The sequence below is a fragment of the Kryptolebias marmoratus genome, linkage group LG22, assembly GCF_001649575.2.
Source record: "Kryptolebias marmoratus isolate JLee-2015 linkage group LG22, ASM164957v2, whole genome shotgun sequence".
Lineage (NCBI taxonomy): Eukaryota > Metazoa > Chordata > Actinopteri > Cyprinodontiformes > Rivulidae > Kryptolebias > Kryptolebias marmoratus.
Window position 1 is genome coordinate 22,747,554 of NC_051451.1, and position 21,614 is coordinate 22,769,167.

General features: G+C 35.0%; 1 protein-coding gene across 2 annotated transcripts in view; it reads right to left on the bottom strand.

Annotated features, from left to right (window-relative positions):
• eys (eyes shut homolog) overlaps positions 1–21,614 on the bottom strand; it is a 161,562-nt gene that overhangs the window by 124,150 nt on the left and 15,798 nt on the right. Inside the window, exons 5-13 of one of the 2 annotated variants that reach the window (XM_017412860.3) lie at positions 20,546–20,673; positions 18,923–19,037; positions 17,261–17,420; positions 13,161–13,265; positions 8,981–9,120; positions 7,035–7,198; positions 6,635–6,888; positions 5,518–5,622; positions 756–878 (exon numbers count right to left, since the gene is read on the bottom strand). In XM_017412860.3, the coding sequence (XP_017268349.1) occupies positions 756–878; positions 5,518–5,622; positions 6,635–6,888; positions 7,035–7,198; positions 8,981–9,120; positions 13,161–13,265; positions 17,261–17,420; positions 18,923–19,037; positions 20,546–20,673 (1,294 nt within the window). The remainder of the gene's footprint in view (positions 1–755; positions 879–5,517; positions 5,623–6,634; positions 6,889–7,034; positions 7,199–8,980; positions 9,121–13,160; positions 13,266–17,260; positions 17,421–18,922; positions 19,038–20,545; positions 20,674–21,614) is intronic. The other variant, XM_025005208.2, reaches the window with a different exon arrangement.

Genomic DNA, 21,614 nt, shown 5'->3' on the forward strand with positions numbered 1-21,614 from the left:
GGTTGCTTTCATTTACATAAGAAATCACTCACAATCCTTCATTTTGACATCTGCCAAGCATAAATGCAACACGAGTAATGATGTTAAAGTTATTGATTGCATTACATGCACTTCTATGCAATAGCCATTCATTTGAAAAGAGATGCTATAGCTGCTGTAGAGTAGTGTCGACCGAATCATGCTTGGCCTGACAAGTTAAATGTTTTTGGTTCCAATACCCTGACAGCATCCAGGAATGATTCCTTGTGCCTGTGCACACAATTTTATAGAGACACTCTGTCACTTACAGCATCTAGAGCTTTTTATCATGAAAACTTTTTTGCAGGCTTCTGAGGATTTAACAGGTCAAGCCACTTACTCCTGAGTGATCTCTGTCAGCAGTTGCTGTAGAAAGATTGTCATCCCCACTGACAGAAACCAAAGGTTTCTGACTGACATATACATAAATGTAAATATGTTTTTCTTATCCAGTATGTATTCCATTCATTCTTGCACATGGCCATAGGGTTATCAAGCAGTAGTAGGAGACTGTTACCAAGCAAAAATAACTCAAGGAAAACCTGAGTGTACTTTTGATCTAAAAGATAGAAAAAGGGTGAACTGCAGACTGATAAATATTACCTAAGGCTACAGTTTTTACTGTACATCACCTTATCTCTGCAGTACAGGCAACTCATCTTTGTCAAGTCATAGGACGTGAGAAAGGCACTCATTTTCCCTCTCACCACTTCCTCTCCCTTAAAGGTCTCGCTCACCTTTTTCACATGTGCAAGAGATATTCTGTCCATCCTGAGTCTCGGTGCATATTAATGTATGTTGGCTGCACAGTGCAGATGAGCAAAGATCAATATCCAAAGAGCAATCTTTCCCCTTGAACCCTGGAAAACAACACAAAGTCAACAATAGGAAAAAAAAAAAAAGATTCTATGAAGATTTAGATAAGAAGCAAAAAGAACTGAACTGATAAAACTACAGAAACAAATAGTATATAGCTGTATGGCTATAACTTTTCCCAGCAGATGAATGGTATTGATTCTTTCCTTTACTATCCACCTGCTATGCAGTATGCTAATTGACTAAATCATTGACAGTGACTCACCACAGCAGACTGATCTATATCACATTTATCTAACACACAAGCTGCCCGTCTGCATGTCACTGACAGAACCCAACATCAATATCTAAACTTTTAAATAAAGCACAGGCAGATGGAGTGATTGATCATTAATCTAACTGAAACAGAAAATGTTGCTTTGATTTGTTTTATTAACTGACATCTTTGCCCTTCACATAAAGTGAAAAAAGGAGACTTGTATTTCACATATTCTATCAAAATAGATGTCCACAATTGTAAACCTCACACACTTTTGTGCAGCAGAATGACTTCTCCTTTTATTGTTTTGTAATGTATTTAAGACACTCCCTCAATCGTTTATTTGCGTAACAGCATTTATTCTGCCAAATTATAATTGGACACATCAGTGAAAACAGTTGTAAAGAAATATGTGCAGTTTCACAGAGAAGAAAATGAAGACAATTAAAGGTGTGGAGAAAGAAAAGTGCTGCACACATGGCCTGAATTTAATTGGCTTTTTTGGCTCCTGTTGACACACAGCAAGGTGTATACGCAGGAGAGAGGAGGGGAGGATAGACTTTAAGCAAATAAACCAAATCACAATAGAACCCAGCTAAAGTGTCCATGAGGTGACAGTTTATTTACTACAATTTTTTTGATAAATACATCTTGCCCTGGTGTTGGTAAAAAAAAAATTGGGGGAGGGGTGCATCAAATAAAGCTTGGACCAAGTATTTCAACATTGTTCCAGCCAGTCTATGACAGAATAATTTGTGTTTGTTCAGAGGAAAGGAGAAAGCACAGAAAGTAGGAGTGATGGAAAGTAAAACTGGCGTATAGACTAGCACTGCTGAAGCTTTCCAACAAGGACCTGAGTACGGTAGTTTGAAAGATGTGACAATTTTGCATGTAAAGGTTTCCTCAAGATCTCAAAAGAAGAAGAAAAAAAAATCCATTCTCAACATTAGGGCACTCTTTTCCTTTCTTTTCAACACCAATAAACATCAAGTGAGCTTAAAGAACACACTTTATGTTTGTAAACTGCCAGTGGTGCTGACAGGGTGTCTCTATAAAACAATACAAATGCGATTCACCAAGAACTACAGAAATTTGCATTTTTTGTGAAAAAAATGCAGTGTGAATACTGGGTGCTGAATGACTTTGCTGAAATTTGTTGAAAAAGCTTAAACTGAATTGGTAAAGTTAAAACAAGCAAACCGAGCTACAATCAGCAAAACTGCAACTAAATGCAAAAATTAGCAAGACAGTGGCTAAAAGGATCATAAGCAGACAAAGGTCTGTTTGCTTTTATTATAAAACTATACAACGTTAAATGTCTGCAGCTCTGTATAGGATTAACTAGAGCACCAAGATTCATGAGAATCTCCAATGTAACTTTTTTTCTTTTGCTGGAATTTAAAACCAGAAGTGTTATTGCATAAATAGGCATTCGTATGTGTTCAGTTACCAGAAAACTGTCTTTCAAGGGAAAAGCATGAAGTACTAAAACCACCAACACATTCAATTTATTTTTATTTGGTAATATTTAAGCAGTGGGGTTCTTTGTTCATAATGTCTCTAAAAGCCTTAGTCTAAGAACACAAATTTGATTTAGATTGTCAGATAAATCTACATTATGTTGGGGAACATTAATTGTTTAGCCACAAATATTCCTCTATTCAGTCATTATAGTTTTGTTAAAACAGACTAATGCTCTCTTGCTTTTAGTTCATGGAGTTGCAAATCCCGTTTGTGTGCTAATATGTATTTAATGAGTTTTAAGCCATTCAGTTGACAACTTGACTAGTTGACTCATAAAATCATTTTGCTGATTTCAAAATGTGCATCTTCTGAATCTGGAGGTCGACTTAGAAAGAAGCACTAAAAGAATACTGAAGAGAAGGCATCATGTTTTACATTTCAAAAATCAATAAGCCAAACTGATATAACTAACATTTAACATTTTAAAGAGCAAAATGAACAGACTGGTGCAAGCCTTTAAATTAGATGACATAAATTTGTATGAAAGCCCATCTAAATGTGTAAAGCAAGAACCTCACATTTACTTGATCAAAAAATGATTATACGTATAAAACAACAGTTACATCACATTATGTGGTAAACTTGACTCTTAATGCGTCATAATCTGAGTCCAGAGGAGTTCACCTTACATCACCACATCTATCTAGTTGTTTGATGACCTTCCGGTTACCCTTTTCCCATTACATTATGTATCGCCTTGACTAGTTAATGGACAGCTATTGCTTCCAACAAGGTGTTTCAGAAGTGTTTAATAACCAATTGTGCATGCAATTCACTCTGAGGTTAATGTTGCATGAAGGAATGTCACATTTACAGTGTCACCATCTCCAAATGGGACTCCCCTATTCTATCGGACAGCTGTTGGAGGGTTATAACAACAGTGAGAAATTGCAGGAAAAAAAATAAGAGTGCAGTTTTTTCACTTTTTTCTCTAAATCCTGAGTATCAAGAGACATTCAGTTTTGTTAAATATACAAACAGAAAGCTCTGTTGCACAGAACCTGGATTCAAATTGTGTCCTTCACTGCTAACATCAATGTTTTAGACCTTCAGTCAATGTGCAGTTGATCAAAACTGGTCTAGTGAATTTATATCAACATACTTTTTTGTCTTGTTTCTTTCCCCACCTGGATAACTTGTTTTAAGTTATCTTCATTACTTTTATGCAGATTATGTCACAAATATAAATTCTTCAAAATTAGATTTCATCTTTGCTAAATATCATAAACAAACCGTGAAGATGAAACAGATGATTAAAATATACAAAAACATCTAATCAAAACTTGATTCTGAACTCTCAACCAGACTTGTAGAACATTTGATTTTGAAAATGCATGCAAATTTACAAGTACATTGACAAGTACATTCTAACCCAGGCTGTAAAATGCATTCAGGCAAAGTAGAACAACAGTAAATTCCTTTATCCTTCAGTCATGATACTGACAGAACTGTTACGTGACTTGGGTTCCCCCCCAAAACTGTGGCTGTCATCTGCTAACAAGCTCAACCATCAACCAGTATGTGCTATGATGCAGATCAAGATGCAAATTTTACTTTTTTCTATCACCAAAATAAGTTTAGGGATTGATGCAACCTTGGCTGAAATACTCCTGAGAGCTGGGCCTGTTTCTGGTGAAGCTACAGGCATGAAAATATAAAAACAAAATAATACAGAAATACCAGGAAAAACAGAGAAGGCAGGCAGCACAGTGCTGAAAATAGTGCCCTTTTCTGATTCTTTGTGTGTGTTTTTAAGAAGAAAAAAAAAAACATAAGAACTTGGCAGGCCATTTATTTAATTGGATTTCTGAAAGGACAAAGGAGATCAAAAACACCTGTTTATAAATCTGTCAAGTGAAATTAAAACAGTAATGGAAGCTTTACTCACACGTCAGTGTTCTGGTTCTGTCAAAATCTAATTTGAGTAAAAGACAGAAAAACACTAAAAGCCCATTATTAACTGGGATGCATTTTATTAGTCCATATGTCTTCAAACACATGTAACAGGCACTGCACACAGTAAAAAAAAGACATGTTTAAAGAATAAAATCCACATAATGCAAAGGTTCTGCACAGTTTAACTATTTTGTGGCATATTTTAAAATTCCTTCACCAAATCCAACCAATTACTGAAATCTAGATTGTATCTGTTGTCCTCTGTGTTTTCTTTTTCAAATATTTATTTGTAAATTTCATTTTCTGGATGGTGGCTGTTTACAACTGATTGTAACACTGAACATGCAAATCTAAGTGGGTTGGCTGTTGCAGCCCGACTTCTGCAATCAAGCAGTGATTAAGTATTTTATTACCACAGAAAATATTGAAATTAGCTGCACACAGATAAATGTAACACCTTCTTTTATGACCTGATTATAAGTCCTGTCTGAATTCTGTGTAATGAATATACAACAAATATGTATTCAGTTGTAAAATAGGTTGTCAGTTGAATAGAGGGCAACAAAAATAAATAAATCAAAAATTAAGTAGAATTGAAGAGATGATGTTTGCCTTCATTATAACCTAACATGATAGCAAACAGTTTCTCATGTTTAAAGGTCTACTAGCATTGATTTTAACCTTCATCCTTAAAAAGTAGCTTTTTTTAAAACTAACTTTATTCCATAATTTTGATTTATTGTTTCTATTTTCTCCATGTGACGCTCTTTTAAAAGCCTGCATTCAAAAGCAGTCAAACCGTGAAGAGTCCAAAGTAAACGATAATTTGTTTCTTTGCTATCTTTGGAAGTACATTTGCAACAAAAAGTGAAAAATCATCAAAGAAAACAAACAAGTTGTGGGAGAAAAACTTTTCATGTATTCCCGAGGTACGGTGCTCAGATAATTAATAGCGTGATATTTTTGTAAACATGCTCAATAATACACAAGTACATGCTACTTACCAAGAGGACAGTGACAAATGTAGTCATTTATCAGATCCATACACGAGCCTCCATTTAGACAAGGCTGCGACCAACAATCATTTACATTCTGAGAACAGGTCCTTCCTGCAGAATAAAGGCAGCGACATTAATAAGCTCTGCTTATTAAAACAGGAAATACAGCTGGAACATATTTTGTTAAAATGTGTTTCAACTGTTGCTGCTACTACAAAAATTGAATAATCACCTTCATTTTTTTTCTGACATTCAAAAAATGTTATAATTTTTTTTTCTTATGCCCTTAACCTCATGAGGCAGCTGATTACTTTTGATTGTACAGGCTCAAAGTGCAGTTGACTGATTATATATTAATCACACTGCATCATATATATTCATCATGGTATGTATGAATAAATGGTGCAACTTCAGTTTTACGATCCTCGGGGCAGGAATTGGTTATATAACTGATTAATGATTTTACCACCAAAATTTAAAGCTCCATCAGCTTTGGCTTCTGGCAATTTCTCAGACCTCTTAGTTCTTTCTGAGCCAGGGGGCACTATTTTTCCATCTGCACCACTGGCAAGACTAAAGGTAATTGTAGTTTTGCCATTGTGACCTCTTTGACTGGATAAAAACAAGTATTATTAAGAACTTAAGTATTAAGGGCAGCTGCTGACTGTACAAGACAATTAAATGCTAAAATTGACAATGCAGTACTAGTGGTTACTGATGTATGTCTAAATGACAGCCAGAGTATCATAAGGAACAAGAATATTCTATATTAATAATTATTTTCGTGTAAATCTATATAATTACAATTATTCAGTAAACTGGAAGTGCAGAAGACAGGAGTTTCTTATCTCTATAAGTAAATAACTTAAACATACAGAGTGCACCACATTCCAAAAGCAACAGGGATTGTGTTAGTTTTTCCTTTCATTCTTTATATCTGGATGTGTTTAAAATGGACATTTAACATATCTCAAAATGGTGAACTTACCCAGATACTGGAATTTGTTAGTTTCACAACCATAACCTCTAAACAACCAACCCCATTCCAAAGGCTGATACTTCAGTGACTGGCTGTACTAATGGCTCTAAAATGGAGTCAGATTCATATCAGCTGGTCTCATACCCTCAAACCCCAGGAGACAGTGGCACCGATAATCACTGATTAGGTCTTCACAGGTGGCACCATTTGAGCAGGGAAAGCTGATGCACTCATTTGCTTCCACCTCACAAAGCGGCCCCTCAAATCCAAGCATGCAACGACAGGTAAAGTTAGACTGCTGGTCCAGGCAAACACCGTGTTCAGAGCAGGGACTGTGGACACAGTAATCAATGTCCAGCTCACAGTAGACCCCTGTGTATCCACTGGGACAAAGGCAGCTGGCGACAGATTAAAGAGAATTTTTTACCAGTGCAGAGAGTAAGATTTTTCTCAACCCTTAAGAGGGAGTAGTGAATGTCACAGCTTTTAAAATCATGCACATTCTGCTACCAGAAAGACCTGAATGCAAGACTTGAATACTCACCTGTAACCACCAATCTGATCCACACAAGAGGCTCCATTTTGACACCAATGTTGAATACAATCATTGGCATTTACATGACAGTTTTGACCAGACCAACCACGTGAACAGATGCATGTGTAGGTACTGGCATTATTCAACACACAGCGACCTCCATTGGCACAGGGCTGTTCAAAAAAAAAAAAAGAGAGACAGAAGTTACTCAGTCACATGCGTCATGAAATCAGAAATGCAAATGAAACAGCTTTCTTTTGTATATTAACATTGAATATTGGACTGAAACCATTCTGGTCAGAAACACAACTATTTTTCACAAAGCAAAAAAAAAAAAAAAAAGAAAAAAAAATATCTAATCATTTCTTGCTTCTGGCTCCCTGAAAATGAGCTTCATTACAGGCACATGACACTCTCATGAATACTGATTCATGCATTATTATAGGGAGTTACTCTGTATTCCAGTGGCATCTACATCATTCATGTCTTACAAGACAAGATCAATGGTCATTGAGAACTAAAACTGTGAAAAACTCTTTTTGAAACAAAAAGTATCAAAATATGAAGCTAGTTGATGCATATATAAAAAAAAGAAACAAAAGGACAAAAGGAGATCTTCCTTGGAGGACAGTTTTTAAAGCAGACATGGATTTTTATACAAGAGCAAATGCAACCCTCAGTAAGGAGTCAGTACCATTTCCCACCGTTTACATTAGATGCTATTCAGTTTTATGAATTCAGCTTTATTCTTTTATGTGGAGGGTCAGTTCACACATTCACCATGAAACTACCACATATGAAATGACATAAGCGGCAAATTCTGTACCATTCAGCTGCATCGAGAAGCAGGCGGTCAGTTCAGTTTCATAAAAGTGCTCCCACTGTGCATGACAAATGCAAAAGTCTTGACCAAAAAAGGTAATTATTTCCTCTTACACACCAGCTGCTTCAAAATACTGAACAGTAGAGATAAATGTTAAAAAAATCAAATATATTTTAATGATTTCATAAAACTTACAATATTTCTACAAACTTTGGATCTATCCAAGTGTTTTTTGTGTACAGACAGCTTAAAAACAATTATTTTTGTTTTAAGTTCCATGGAATAAACTTTCAAATGAGTTTTCAGACTATTTAAAAAATAAACCCAGCTTCTATCCCAGCTGAAACGACTCACTGTGCAGCTTTAACAAAGGTTAATTACCTTGTTTAAAGATTATTGCATTTGCTATCAATGCTCTTGTAGGTTTTATGATGTTAATGAACTAATGTTAAGAACTATTGTTATATGAGCTACTTTTTACATAGGTTTGTTGGTTCTGTTGTGCTCCACATGGTACATTTATGTCAAATAAAGTTTCCATTTTCTGACTTTAAGAATAAAAAAAAGAAAAATGCAGAAGAAAAATTAAAGAAAATTGTTAACTTGTGAAAAAAGTGTAGTGCATTTTTGAGTTAGGAAAATTACATAACCACTTATGATTTATTTCTTTTTTGTTATTTGACACCTATAAAGCAAAAGTAAACAAACAGTATTTGCCTTCCTAGTTCTAAGGTACAGTGAATGCAGTGGCATTTCAGTTCAGCTAAAAGAAAGATGAAAGGCTGGCTCATCCCGCTCTGAGGTCAAACTATGACATCCCAACTCTCTTCAAATCTTAACAGCAAAGTAAATTTATGAATTCAAAAATTGGTGGGCCCAAACAAAGCCCTAGGGTTGTGTGTTTTCAGAACTTTTGAGCTGAATATCATTTCAGTCACCCAAATATATGTTCTGAAGTACTACCACTGAGGTGCCGATAACAAGTATTAGATAAGGGTTTCAATCAAAATATTTTTGACTACTTTAAGACATGGTGTCACTGATTGCACTTACAGTATTTGTTGCTGAAGTGTAATAGTTAAAATATGAATACAGGAATGCAAACAAGTACAAGATGCTTCATTCTGCCTACCTGAAGGTTTTGAGGACAGGGTACACGGCAGGTGTAGTCAAGGCCTTTAGGGAGATCCAAACACTGAGTCTTTGGTGGGCATGTGCTGTCAGTCAGGGCACAGGCATCTACATCAATCTCACAATTCTTTCCTTGAAAACCTGCAAAATGAGATTTAAAAATGTGTAATATGGCTAAAGCAGAACTTTAACAAAAACACACAAAAAAAGAGATCTGAAACCAGTACCACAAACACATCTTTAATTCATGCTGGTGCACCAGACTTACTCTTCTATATATTTAATAAACAAGGCCAAAACTAGCCCAGCTGTTGGTCGACTGGAGAATTGGCCCCATTTTGAAGCATATTTACTGAACCACAGTGCCACTCTGAATTTCTATTTAACTTGAGTCTCAATTTATCTCTTAATTAAAAATTGAAACACTAGTGCTGTGCCTTTTCTTTTTTTCCCCACCTACAGTATTGGCTTTTTCTTTCCTCTTGGTTCTTGTTTGCAAGCAGAACTTCTAATACTTTTTAAAAAATGACCTAAACCTCTATCGAATATTCTTTACACACCATTAAACTTCTATTTGGCCTTTCCAAAATGCTGAGTTTATTTTGTATAAATGAGTCTTTGGCGCAACAACTGCTGGGATCAGGTTGTTGTCTTGCTGCATGACCTACTTTCTCTTGAGTTTCTTGTTCACAGACAGATGTCCTGACATTTTCTTTTAGAATTTGTTGTCATTATTCATAATTCATGGTCCCGTTAATTATGGAAAGCCTTTAGGCTAAGATGTAGCAAACAGATCTAAACCATGATATCACCACTACCATGTTTTGCAAAAGCCTTAAGCATGTTCTCTGTTGTTTTTCATTTTTTTTAAATGAATGCTTCTCAGTTAAACCAAAAAGCTCTGCTGAGGTTGCATTCATGCATATTTTTTCCCAGTAGACTTCAGGATTGTTCACTTTTGTAAAGTGTAGATAAACATCAATGTTTAAATTATGGTTTGTTGGAGTACAAACCCTGAAAACTCAATTATACTTCATATTTAACTGCTAACCTAAAAGTTCAACACATTTTCATTATCCACAGAAACACTCAATGTGATCATGTACTTAACAATAGAGATAAAAGTTCAAATAAAATGAATTATGGTATTATTGATATACAGTATATGCAAAGAAATGTGGAAAATAACTTAAAGCAAAACTGCATATGGTAGAAAAAATGGTTTAGTTGGTTTAAGAAAACACTATGTCTTGAAGTATAACATTTGGCATACCCTTACTTTTAGTCCACCATAAACCAACATGAATTAAGTCTAAGTTTTATGTAAGTGAGCTGCACATCTGATCAAATATCTCCATATATATCCATAACCAAGTTGGCTCAATGAAATACATTCAACGGCTTAGGTAGGGCTCAGAATAAGAAAACAGTCAAAGTGCATTATAATTCCACCCAAGTTTAAGAACTACTTCTTGTACTGTCATACAGACCAGCACTCAGAGGACTACTTTGAAATCACAGAATACACTTCAGTGAAAGATACAGCAGATGAGGCATTTGAGCCGAGGCTTAGGTTTTCTAGATAACAGATGAGATTTAGTAGGAACTGTGGAAGGTCGAAGTATGCTCTCTGGGTCTTTGTTACCATGTGGATCTGTGGCCACGTCTTGCATCAGTTTACTCAGGGAGTTAAGGATTCATGATCAGGGATTACAGCAAAGTGCAAAGGCAGTTTCAGAGGGAGCTGAAGAAGGAAACCAATGACTTACAATAAATAGAAAAGGCAACAACTTCTGTATAAAGTATATATCTTCGTGCCATTTAAAATAGCAGATACTGCAAATGTTAGCATTAAATCATTGGTCAAAAGAAAAAAAAAAAAAATCTAAAAGTGGTATCAAAATTACAAACATTTATAAAGTTTTTGCCTAGGTCCAAAATATGTAATTTTGTTATATTGTTGTTGACTGTAGTTCAGTATTATTAAAAAGGTCATCTGTGTTGCGTACTACACAGAAAAGCCTGCATGGATGACTACAGCTCTGATCAATGAAATCAGGAGGTGAATGGAGTGAGAACACAAAGACTGTTGAACCCATTGGGGTGTAATGGGTCCGATTCAAAGTGACATCTGTGATGTGAGGTTCTCATTCAGTAACCCCGATGACAAAACCACCAGGCCACTGCTCTCTTCTTCTACATCACAGCCAGGTTCCCACAGAGATGCTGAGCCACAAAGTAGAGGGAAAAGTCATGTCAAATCTGTTGCGCTGAAAAAATAAGGAATAAGAGGATACACAAAAACACTCACATTCACCAAAAGCTCTGTTTTGATTGCTGACCAGAAAATCAGCATAGAATTCTTAAATAAAAATCACAGCTAAATGTCTGCTCTTACTTTGGAAATATTTCAACCACAGAAAATCATTTGGTTTAAAGCTTTAGACTTAGAGGGTGTTCATAATTTTAGCCCCTCTTCTTCTTGGTGTATTTGATATAGATTTTTTCACTACTTCGCATTATTAACTGTTACTCATGGAGGGCTGGCTCCCAACATGCCATCCATTTAACCCTCCTGAAGCCCTCGAAAGAGACAAAGGAGACAAAGAGAGGTAGAGAAGCACTTGTAACTTTGGGTCAATTTGACCCGAAGGCCACGGGAGGGTTAAAGAGTTTACAAGTTCTATTTGTGTCAGCAAAGTTTCCTTCTTCTACCCTGCATGAAAAATTTCAAAGACATGCCAGTTAAGTGAACTGGAAACTCGAAACTCCCTATAGGTATGACTTTGTTTCTCTTTTTGTGTGTGAGGTCTGACATCGTCCTGTCCAAGGTCTGTTGTGATGTATAGGTTTATGTGCATATACCTCTTGAAACTGAAGGGATGTGCTGATATTATTGGAGACTGTGCATATTTTTAGGGTTAGTTCTGTATAAATTATAATTAAGCAATTGAGAAGCTGTAAAAGTTGCCATCGTTATTTTTTTTTTGTGGTAATTAAAGTGAACTGAATTGAAATAAGATGAAGTGTTCTCACCTTACCACAACTCTGAAGAGGATGAGCACTACAAGCACACTTTAAGCTATATTCAAAACGGCAGAGAGCTGTGCTTTAGACACTTCAAGAACTGATACAGCTTAGAGTAAAATAATGTAGCACCTCTGAATGTCATCTTTATTGTGTCCAATGTGCTTTGCTTTGAATGAAAAGAAAAATGAACAAACTACCCATTTGTGACTAACACTGAGGCTTCACTTTAATGTTTAATTCAACAACAGTTAAGAAACAGAGCCCAATAACAAGAATTGTAAATATTTCTCTTCCAAAAAACAAAAAAAAAATTGAAAAAAATAAACAACCCCCCCAGTAATTATAGCTAAAAAAAAACATTACCTGGTCACAAAGATGCTCTGTATTTATTTTTGGTGTCTATATGCAATAAAGTGTTCCAGTTAAGGGGGCAAAAACACTTGAAATGCTCAAACTGTGTTGTGTCAGAAAGCATCTGGAGGTGTCTGTCAGTTTACATTTTGTGAATGTAAATTTAGACTCACAGAGAAACACAAAACAGAAAAAGAAAAAAGAAATACCTTAAAATAAATATAATGACAAACCATTTGTACCATTATGTTCTGCTGTTAAATCTTGACAATGACCGACAAGCTTCTAGTTGCTAATCTGAAGTTAGTATGATATGGTGAATAAGGCAACAAAGACTTAGGTTGTAGCTTGCTTCCTTCATGTTTCAAAATGAAACAAATCACAACTTAATGAATGATGTAGGGAGGGGTTTTGTAGTAGGTTTTTTATAATTATTAATTGCAATTAGATTCTTAATGAAAACAATTGGAGAAAAACATGGGCTAATAAAAGACAAAAAAAAGAAACAAAAAAAATATTTTAGCCAACAATATATAAGTAAAAGATTTCTAGAAAAGAAACTCTGCAGACTCTGGCCTATCTTCCTCAGGCATGATGTGTTACAGTGAAGGGCGCTGCTAGCAAAACCTAATCGCCTTTGGTTCTCACTTTACACTGAGATGGCCACAGGGGCCCCAGACGAGAATCTTAGCCCAAATTAACTGCAGATCTGTTTAAAAGCCCTACAATAGCTCCTGCTGCCACAGCTAATATCCCTTAAATGTTATCACAAAACTAATTTTAGACAGGGCTCAGCATACCTGTAGGGCACTTGCATACGTAGTCTCCAAGCAAGTCAGAACATGTACCATTGTGTTGGCAGGGGCTGGAGTCACACTCGTTCATCTCCGTCTCACATATTATTCCTGGGAAGGAAAAAAATAAGGTACAAAAATTATGTAATCAGCTGAATTTTGATTGCAGCACTATGCTCACACAGTGCCCCCTAAGCTGGTATTTTACCAAATGCCTACCTACAATTGAATAACATCAACTTCTCATGAAATAAATGACCAATTAACAAGTTCTGAACAACTAGAAAAGGCTGGAGTTGCAGGTTGCTTGACAGAAAGACGTGTTTGCTCGTCAGCTGCTTCAGCAGCTGCTGGTTCAACAGCTTTGGGTTGGAGTGGGTGTCTCCTCATAGGGGTTATTAATTTAAACCATCTTATCCTAAAAAATGAACCAGCAGAGACATGTACAGATCCTCTATCTCAGGACAATAGGTACTTCAGCTATAGTACAAACACTATGATTGATATCTTCACCAATATAGTTGCAATATATCATTATATACAGAAAATTAAAAAAAGAAAATAGTGATCTGCTGCAGAAATTGAAAAAAAAAAAAAAACTTTGTCTATGCAAATTTTACAAACACCTATATACATTTATGAAAGCTGACAAAATATTTTTTGTCAAATAATCTACTAAAATATTTTTCTGAAAATCTGTGTGATGTGAAATATGAATTTATGTGGAAAAATGTTGATTTATATATATGATTTGACATGTCAAAAACATAACCAAAAAATTAAATAGATTGAAGATTCTTGTTCCTAATTGTTATTATTCATTTACAAAGTCTGTAAAAACTATCAAATTCTAAAAAAAAACTAGAACCACTTAGAGAGTGTAAACCTTTGCCAAGACCCATTATTATTGTGATAACATAATGGACTGATCAATAATGATGATATCATCATGTGATGTCATCACTGATGTCATATTGCATGCTGAGGCAGAGCGCAAACCTCCACTTCGGCCATAGGGTCATTAAACAATTGTAGGAGCCGGATTGGGATCTCGATCACCACCAAAATTGAATTGTTTGATCTTTGTGACAACCTCAACATTTCCTAAAATTTTCATCAAAAGTCATTTTGAGTAATTTTGTGCGCAGACATACAAACAAACGCTTCTGAAAACATATCTCCTTGGTGGAGGTCAATTAGTACAACTGAGACTCAGAAGGCATAAAAGTAGTTTAATAATCGCAAGGCCAGCAGTTAAATGCTCAGCTCCTCATATCAGGCAAATCTTTTTGCAACACAGTGACCTTAAGCAACATACTAAACCCCTAATGTTCTTGATGAATCACTGTATTGTAGAATAATGCAATATATTATCCAAAAGGAAAAAAGTATATGTAGTTTACCATTTAATATTATTTGCCAATTTTTCAGATACTAAGCTTTTGCTCATTTCACACAAAGAAATACAAACTTTTACACAAGCTCCTTCTTAAACATATTAATATGTCTAAATGTTTACTAAATGATGTGTATTAATGTCAATAAATCCCCCCAAAATGTGTAACTACACATGGTGTCAGCAAAATGTATGCCATCAGTTGTTGTTCTGCGAAAAATAAAGCTTTCTAAAAAGTGGTGGGGCTTGAGTAATGTATCCTGAGTTATGATCTGTGATGGAGTACAAGGGGGCTTCTGGGCAAAGCTTGAAATTAAATTGGCCTTTCTATGCCGCATGGCTGGAAATTCCAAAGCAGAAATCCCAAGATGCCAGAAAATGATGAATTCTATCAGTCACTAAGAAGTGCCATGGTGTAAGAGACAATTTTCCATTACAGAAGTGGCAACAGATTTCAGCTCTGAACAGAGGAGGGAAAAGAAATCTTGTTCATGTAGTGCTATGTAAGGGCTTATGTGATTGACAGCCGAGTGTGTCGGGGCTTAAAGCTAGATTTTGAAGTACACTTTTGACCAAAACCTGAGAGCACTGGATAGAAAAAGAATAATATATGGACTGTTTAAGCAGTAACAAAACTGAGGGGCAATAGTCAGTAGTAATATTATGAGCCATCAAATGTATCATCAATCTTCACCTAGAATTAGAAACTGTATAACAGTACTTATTATGAAACATTTCAACAAAGAAATTCACATGCAACATTATAGATGTTTGCTCATGATACCACAGGGAGATTACAGAATTCAGAAAAAAAACAAAAAAAAAATAATTTTAGGTAAGCAATGCTTCAAACATGAACTACTGTTAGGGAGCACTAAGATATAGAAGTGAATAAGATTAGTATAGCAACTAGTAAATGACTTAAGGTTAAAATTTATTTTATCTAAAACAAACAAACAAACAAACAAAAAACAAAAACTTATGACAACAGTATGTACATGGCTTGCTTTGTCCCATGAACTTCCAAAATGAAATTAAGATTACTTTTCATTTAATTATGTCTAAATAATTTTGGATTTCTGTCTTAGTTTAGATGAACCAAACGTTGCCTAAAGGCTAACTTAGAAACAGTAAATTGTCCGAAGCAACAACAAACAACAAATACCAGTACTAATAAAAAATGTACAAAGCACTGTGGGGAGTTTTTATTTTTTATTTGTCCTCCTTCATAGAGTGGTCTGAGGTCAGTTATAGAACAGAGGCCTTTGAGATGACTATGATTCAATCTTTTGAAAAATTAATCAAAACACATGCTTGCAAACTTCAGCTTGAGCCTGAAACCTTTCCAGAAGTACCACAATGCTTACTATGTTACCCTGCGGACCTATGAGTCTTCTTTGTACAGTATTAAAGTCTTTGACTGAACCCAAATGTGCACTCGTGTTGAAAAACCAATGTGACAGGTCATTCTTGTGTTTTAAAGGAAAATCTTTGTCCAAGTTTAGCTCGTAGAGTTCATATTGACATTACAAGCTGATTAAAAAAAACAAACTTGAAACTAACATCTACTCAGCTGGTATGTTAATGTCTGTAACTAAAGTTAAAAATGAAAATAGCAACTAACTTCTTTGCTAACAGAAATCTGTTGCTTTGTTATCCACCACATTAGGCTCAACAAGGTGACCTACTCTGCAAAAATTGTTCAATTAATGGCTAAATATTTAAATATGTGGGGGCTTGTATTTTGGGAAAGTATTTCAGTTTTATTTTTGTTTAAATGGAGAATTATAAACTATCTTAGTCTGGGCACCAGACATCACTCACTGACAACAGTGAATGCCTAAATCTTTCCCATAGTTTCAAACTTGGCAACTTTTTTTTTATTAATTACAAATCCAGCAACTTTTTTAAAGTCAACAGCAAAGCTTCAAAAGACAAAGAATGCTTTCCTGCTGCTTTCACACTCCTCAAAGAAAAGATCGAGCTGCAGACACTGTAAATAAATGAAATAAAATGATGTTATATGAAAAAAAATTATAAATAATAAAATAGTTAAACAAAAACAATGGATTAAAGCATTTTCTCTGTGTTATCATTTAATTAAGTTCTGATATCCTTGTTGAGTTAAATCAAATAAGATAGAAGAAAGAGTTTTAGTTCAGACCTGCTAGCTTATAGCAAACTACTTTCTGTCACCATGGAGAAACTGGAATTATTTCATGACACGGATAAACAAAGTGCATCATTATAGGGTTGTGCATCTTATGGTATTTATATGTTAACAAAGGAAAAGCAGCTCAATTAAAATAAATGTTGGTTGGCTCTCAGCATGAGAGTTCCATGTTAAACAAACATGAAGAGAGCAGATTCTCTGGGTGAAAAATATGAATAAATACAAATTTCAAAATCTATCCCCTTCATTCTTTTTCTGAATGTGAGTTTCCAGTCTTTTTAAAGTTTTAAGTTCTTTTTGCAGTGTTTGTTTTCCCTTGACACACAAAATTCTAAAACTGAGATTTTACTCACTTTTTACCATGACCGTAAAGCAAAGTCAACAGATGGCAACTCAACTCCAGTGCTATGACGGTTCCAGCTTTCACTTATTGTCAACTTAAGTCAGCCCACAATAACACAAAATACCATATTGCTCCACTATAAAAATGCACAGGGAGACAGAAAAGGTACAAAAGAGAAAGAAAGGTTGCCTTACCTATAAAACCAAGGGGACATTTGCAGATGTACTGAGGGGCAGATGAAGGCTGACTTGTTGAAATGCACGTAGCTCCATTTAAACAGCTGTCTGATTGGATCAAGCAGGCATCTCCTACATGTTGACAAAACTCTCCAATCCACCCTGGTGAACAAACACACTGCAGAAATACTCTACATTATCTATATAATTAGTACAGTATACATTTGTCCACAGAAACCAACAATAGCACAATGAGGCCAACCTAAATCATTGTTTTTCTCCCTGTTTGCCAGCACACTGGAATTCAAATTAAACTATGACTATGAGGATTAAACTGTTGTCTTTTAGTCTCAATTTTTTTTTAACTTGCAGAATAAATATATTTCTCAAAAAAACTAAAACAAAAAGGCAGCAGGTCACTCAAAATCACACAAAGCCTTGTTTTCATGAATATAAAGTAATAGCTGCACATAAATGTTTAATCTGCTTGTTTCCTCAAGATTTCCACAAATGACTCAATATGACAGAGGGGTGAGTAGTCTCTTTAATCCCTAAAAGCATATTTTCTACTAACTTAGATCACCACATATTAAAATAACAAAGAGGTCATAATAGAAAGGAACAAACTGAACATCTTAGTCATAGTTTCCTCATCGTAAGTGCAAACTGATGCATTAAAGAAGACAACTGTCAAACTGCTCTTTTTATTAGAAGTGTCAGTTTCAATTCTCTACTTTTTGGTAAAGAAGTACCAGTCAAAAAAGGTAACACTTATAGTAGCAGGTTTATACTTTCAAAGTAAAACAAACACATGCATTACCAATAAAAAAAATTGAAAAACTAATCTTCTCTCCTAGTGATGATGACCAGACAGCATTTACAAAGGAACTCTTTAAAAGGTGAGCAAAATCTAGTTGCTGCTTTTTTCTTATTACAGACCATTTTAACAGATAATCTAGAGGTTAACAAACAGAATCCAAAGTATTTATCTCACAGAAACCAAGGACCCATGCTTTTTTGTCCCTTTTATAAAAGATTTGAAGCTGCAGTGATGGTCAAGGAAGCACCAAATGTCACTCATTGATTTAGAATTTCTATCCTCAATGTGATGCTTCTCTGGTACTGTAAAATGTTCAAGGAGTGTCTCTGCACTTTACCTGTTAACACCTTTTTTATTCTCAATCATGTTTATTACTACTGTGTTTGGCATCGAAAGCCTCAGAAGAAAGGACAGTAGCAATTTGATGCAAAAAGAGAGCAAATAACTCACACCACCTGAATTTGATGGGCATGTTTGCATCAGCATAATTTGCTTTGTAAATACAAAAGAGAGATGGAGCAGAAAGAGGGTGCGACCGTTGCATTTAAGTTAGAGCAAAACCAGGTGCTGCACATTTTTTTGTGAATCAGGGTCTCAGCATTTAATACAAAAACACTGATTTGCTAAAATCAGGCAAAAGTGGTTGATTTATTATATAAATCATTTCTCTGAACATAAAAAAGTCATAAAATAACTACTATTCTAAGGTTGTTTTACTACTAAAACCAAATATGTACTGTCTTTTACCAAAGATTGAGTTGCCATTGTGTTCATATCCAAACCTTCATTAAGATGAAGCTTGAGTCATTTTTTGTGGGCTTTGCAGTATTTCATTATGACTGAAACATTGAATTACCTACCTGATATCCGCCAATTACACTCAAACACAATCCCTCATTTAGGCAGTTGATATTGAGCAGTCGGCAGTAGTCAATTATTTCTTCACAGTTCTTCCCAGAAAAGCCACTCAGACATCTGTTGAGAGAGAGGAGGGGGTCAGTGTAGTCAAAATCAATCCATCCAAACTCTGAGCACTAACAAGCCATACTGTAATGTTTCTTTCGCAAGATGCATGCAGTTATAAGTTATTTCCCCAAATGATCTTATTATGATTTGGAGCTGACGGAAATTACATGTCCACATTTTTCTTACAATTTGTTTGACTAGGGTTGTCAAATAGGTAGAGATATCATGTCAGAACAGATGAAAGTACATTATAGCTTACAGCTTAAACCCACATACAGCTTCTTATTTTACCGACTCTACAATCTAATAAGTACAGTACACTGGTATTATAAATTATATTTACCATTTTTTTACGGTAAGTTTGATTTAGATTTACCTGAAATATTTTGAGAATGTGACAGAAGTTGTGTAGAAATATTTAATTCAGCTCAAGTAAAATATTCACTGTAAAGATATTTACAGTGAATATTTTATTTTGAAAGGTAGCAAACCCAAGTCCTAACAGGAAAGTACTTCTAAAAATGATTGAAAACTTTTTCACATAAAGCACAATGGTGATTCATAAAAAAAATACAAAAAAATAAAAAATCCCATCATTGGATATCTAAAAAATGGATGGGAGTTAGTTGGATATTTAGAAACAAAAACAGAAGTTTTATCATAAGACTTAGTCTATGGAGAAAATGGTTTTGATTAATAATAATAATAATTATTATTATAATACATTAACAGTTGACTTGTCATCAAAAACAGACTATAATCTAGTAAACTCCATGCGAGTGAAAACTGTTGCTAAATGTAAATGCACGGCTATTATTATCTGTCATTTTCAAATTCAAACACAGAACCAACAAAACATGAAAAACAACTTCCTCAAAATCTGTTTTCTTTTGTTTCATTTGCACAAAACAATTCCCATGAACATATGATAATTAACATGGCCCAGCAGAATTTTTTCATGCTGCCCAACTACTTGACCCTGTTCATGACTCATCAATATTTGATAAATAAATAAATAAATAAATAAATAAAGCTGTCTCCTGTAAAGCATTTGTTTTTTTTTTTGTTTGTTTTTCAATGAGATTTCTGACAAACATTTTCTCAATCACAGTAAAATAACATGCTGTCTTTGTGTTCAATAATAGTAACAGGAGCAAAAAGAATAAAAGCTCTGTTTAATTAACTGTCATATTTACTAGAAACTGCAATCACCTTGAAGGAGGATTATGTCTGTTTAAATCTGGCTTTAGAATGTTTCTCTATATTTGCCTCAAGTTGCTAAACATGTAAACACACACACCCACACATTTAGTTACGTTACAGGCAAACTAATGACATACATAACACTTTTTCCTTAGGCAGCCATTGGACCACAATGCATTCAAGATGCATCTTTGGTCCATTCACACTTGTAGTTAACTGCCCACTTGTGTTCAGGTTACTCAAGATGCATGTTAATGCCAAGTGTGAACAGGACCTATGAGACTGACCCCATTAGATAGCACGCTGTGTTTTACCTGCAGAAGTAATCCTTTCCCAGAGACATGAAGGTAGCATTGTTCAGACAAGGCGATGGGCTGCACATGCTCTGTTGCCTCCTGCATTCTGGGACCAAAGTGCCATCTGCACAAACACATCCAGAGACCTGCACATAGAAAAAAAAAATCTAGGTCATCTGCCAACTTGAAGAAAAAAAGTTTGATTACACAGATGGTAAACTTGATTACTAATTGTAGGATCTTTATCAATATGAATCTGTAGTGAAAAATGGCACATTGATTAACTACTAACAACCCTATTAAAAAACTGTATATAGTGTGGAAAATAAAACCTGAAAATTGTTCAAATTAATGGTTTACTAAATAAATAACTAGTTGAATATTTGGTGTTATCTGGTCAGTTGCTGCATGTTCTCCCTGTGCACACATGGGTTTACTCGGCTGCTACAGTGACTGCTGGAGATGGACACCAGCTCCCCAGTGACCCAGGAAGAAAACAATGGATAAGAAAAAATGGATGGATGTATGGATGGATGGTCAGTTGTATGATTGATGAGGTTCACCTCAGTGGTATGGTTAAATTGTTTGTAGATTTATGTATGACATTTTGTCGTTTTTTAGCAAGATTACAACAAATTGTGTATTTTATTCATGTGTAGTACATTAGATCATTACAAAGGTCAGAGAATCTCAGTAAACTGGGCACAAGACAGAACTGAAACTAAACAAACTTTTCCATTGGTGTTCTTGAGATACTGCCCTAAAAACAGACACAAATCTCTCTTGGATCTAACTGCATGAGCTCAGAATTATTTCTGAAAACTACTGACAACTTGTCGCTTCATTTAAAAATATAATTTTAAAACAGTCACCAAGAGGAAAAAATAAATAAATGGCAGAATAAGGCTTGTTTTATGAGCCTGGGTTCATTTATGATGGACTCAGGTATATAATATCTGGTGTGAATGTATCGTCTGAAATTATGGATGCAGCAACGTTCAGACCAAACTAAAGAGTGACAATTTGTGTTCAGTTCAAAGTTCAAATGGAAGTGTGATAAATGATATGAGGATGCATAAATTTACAG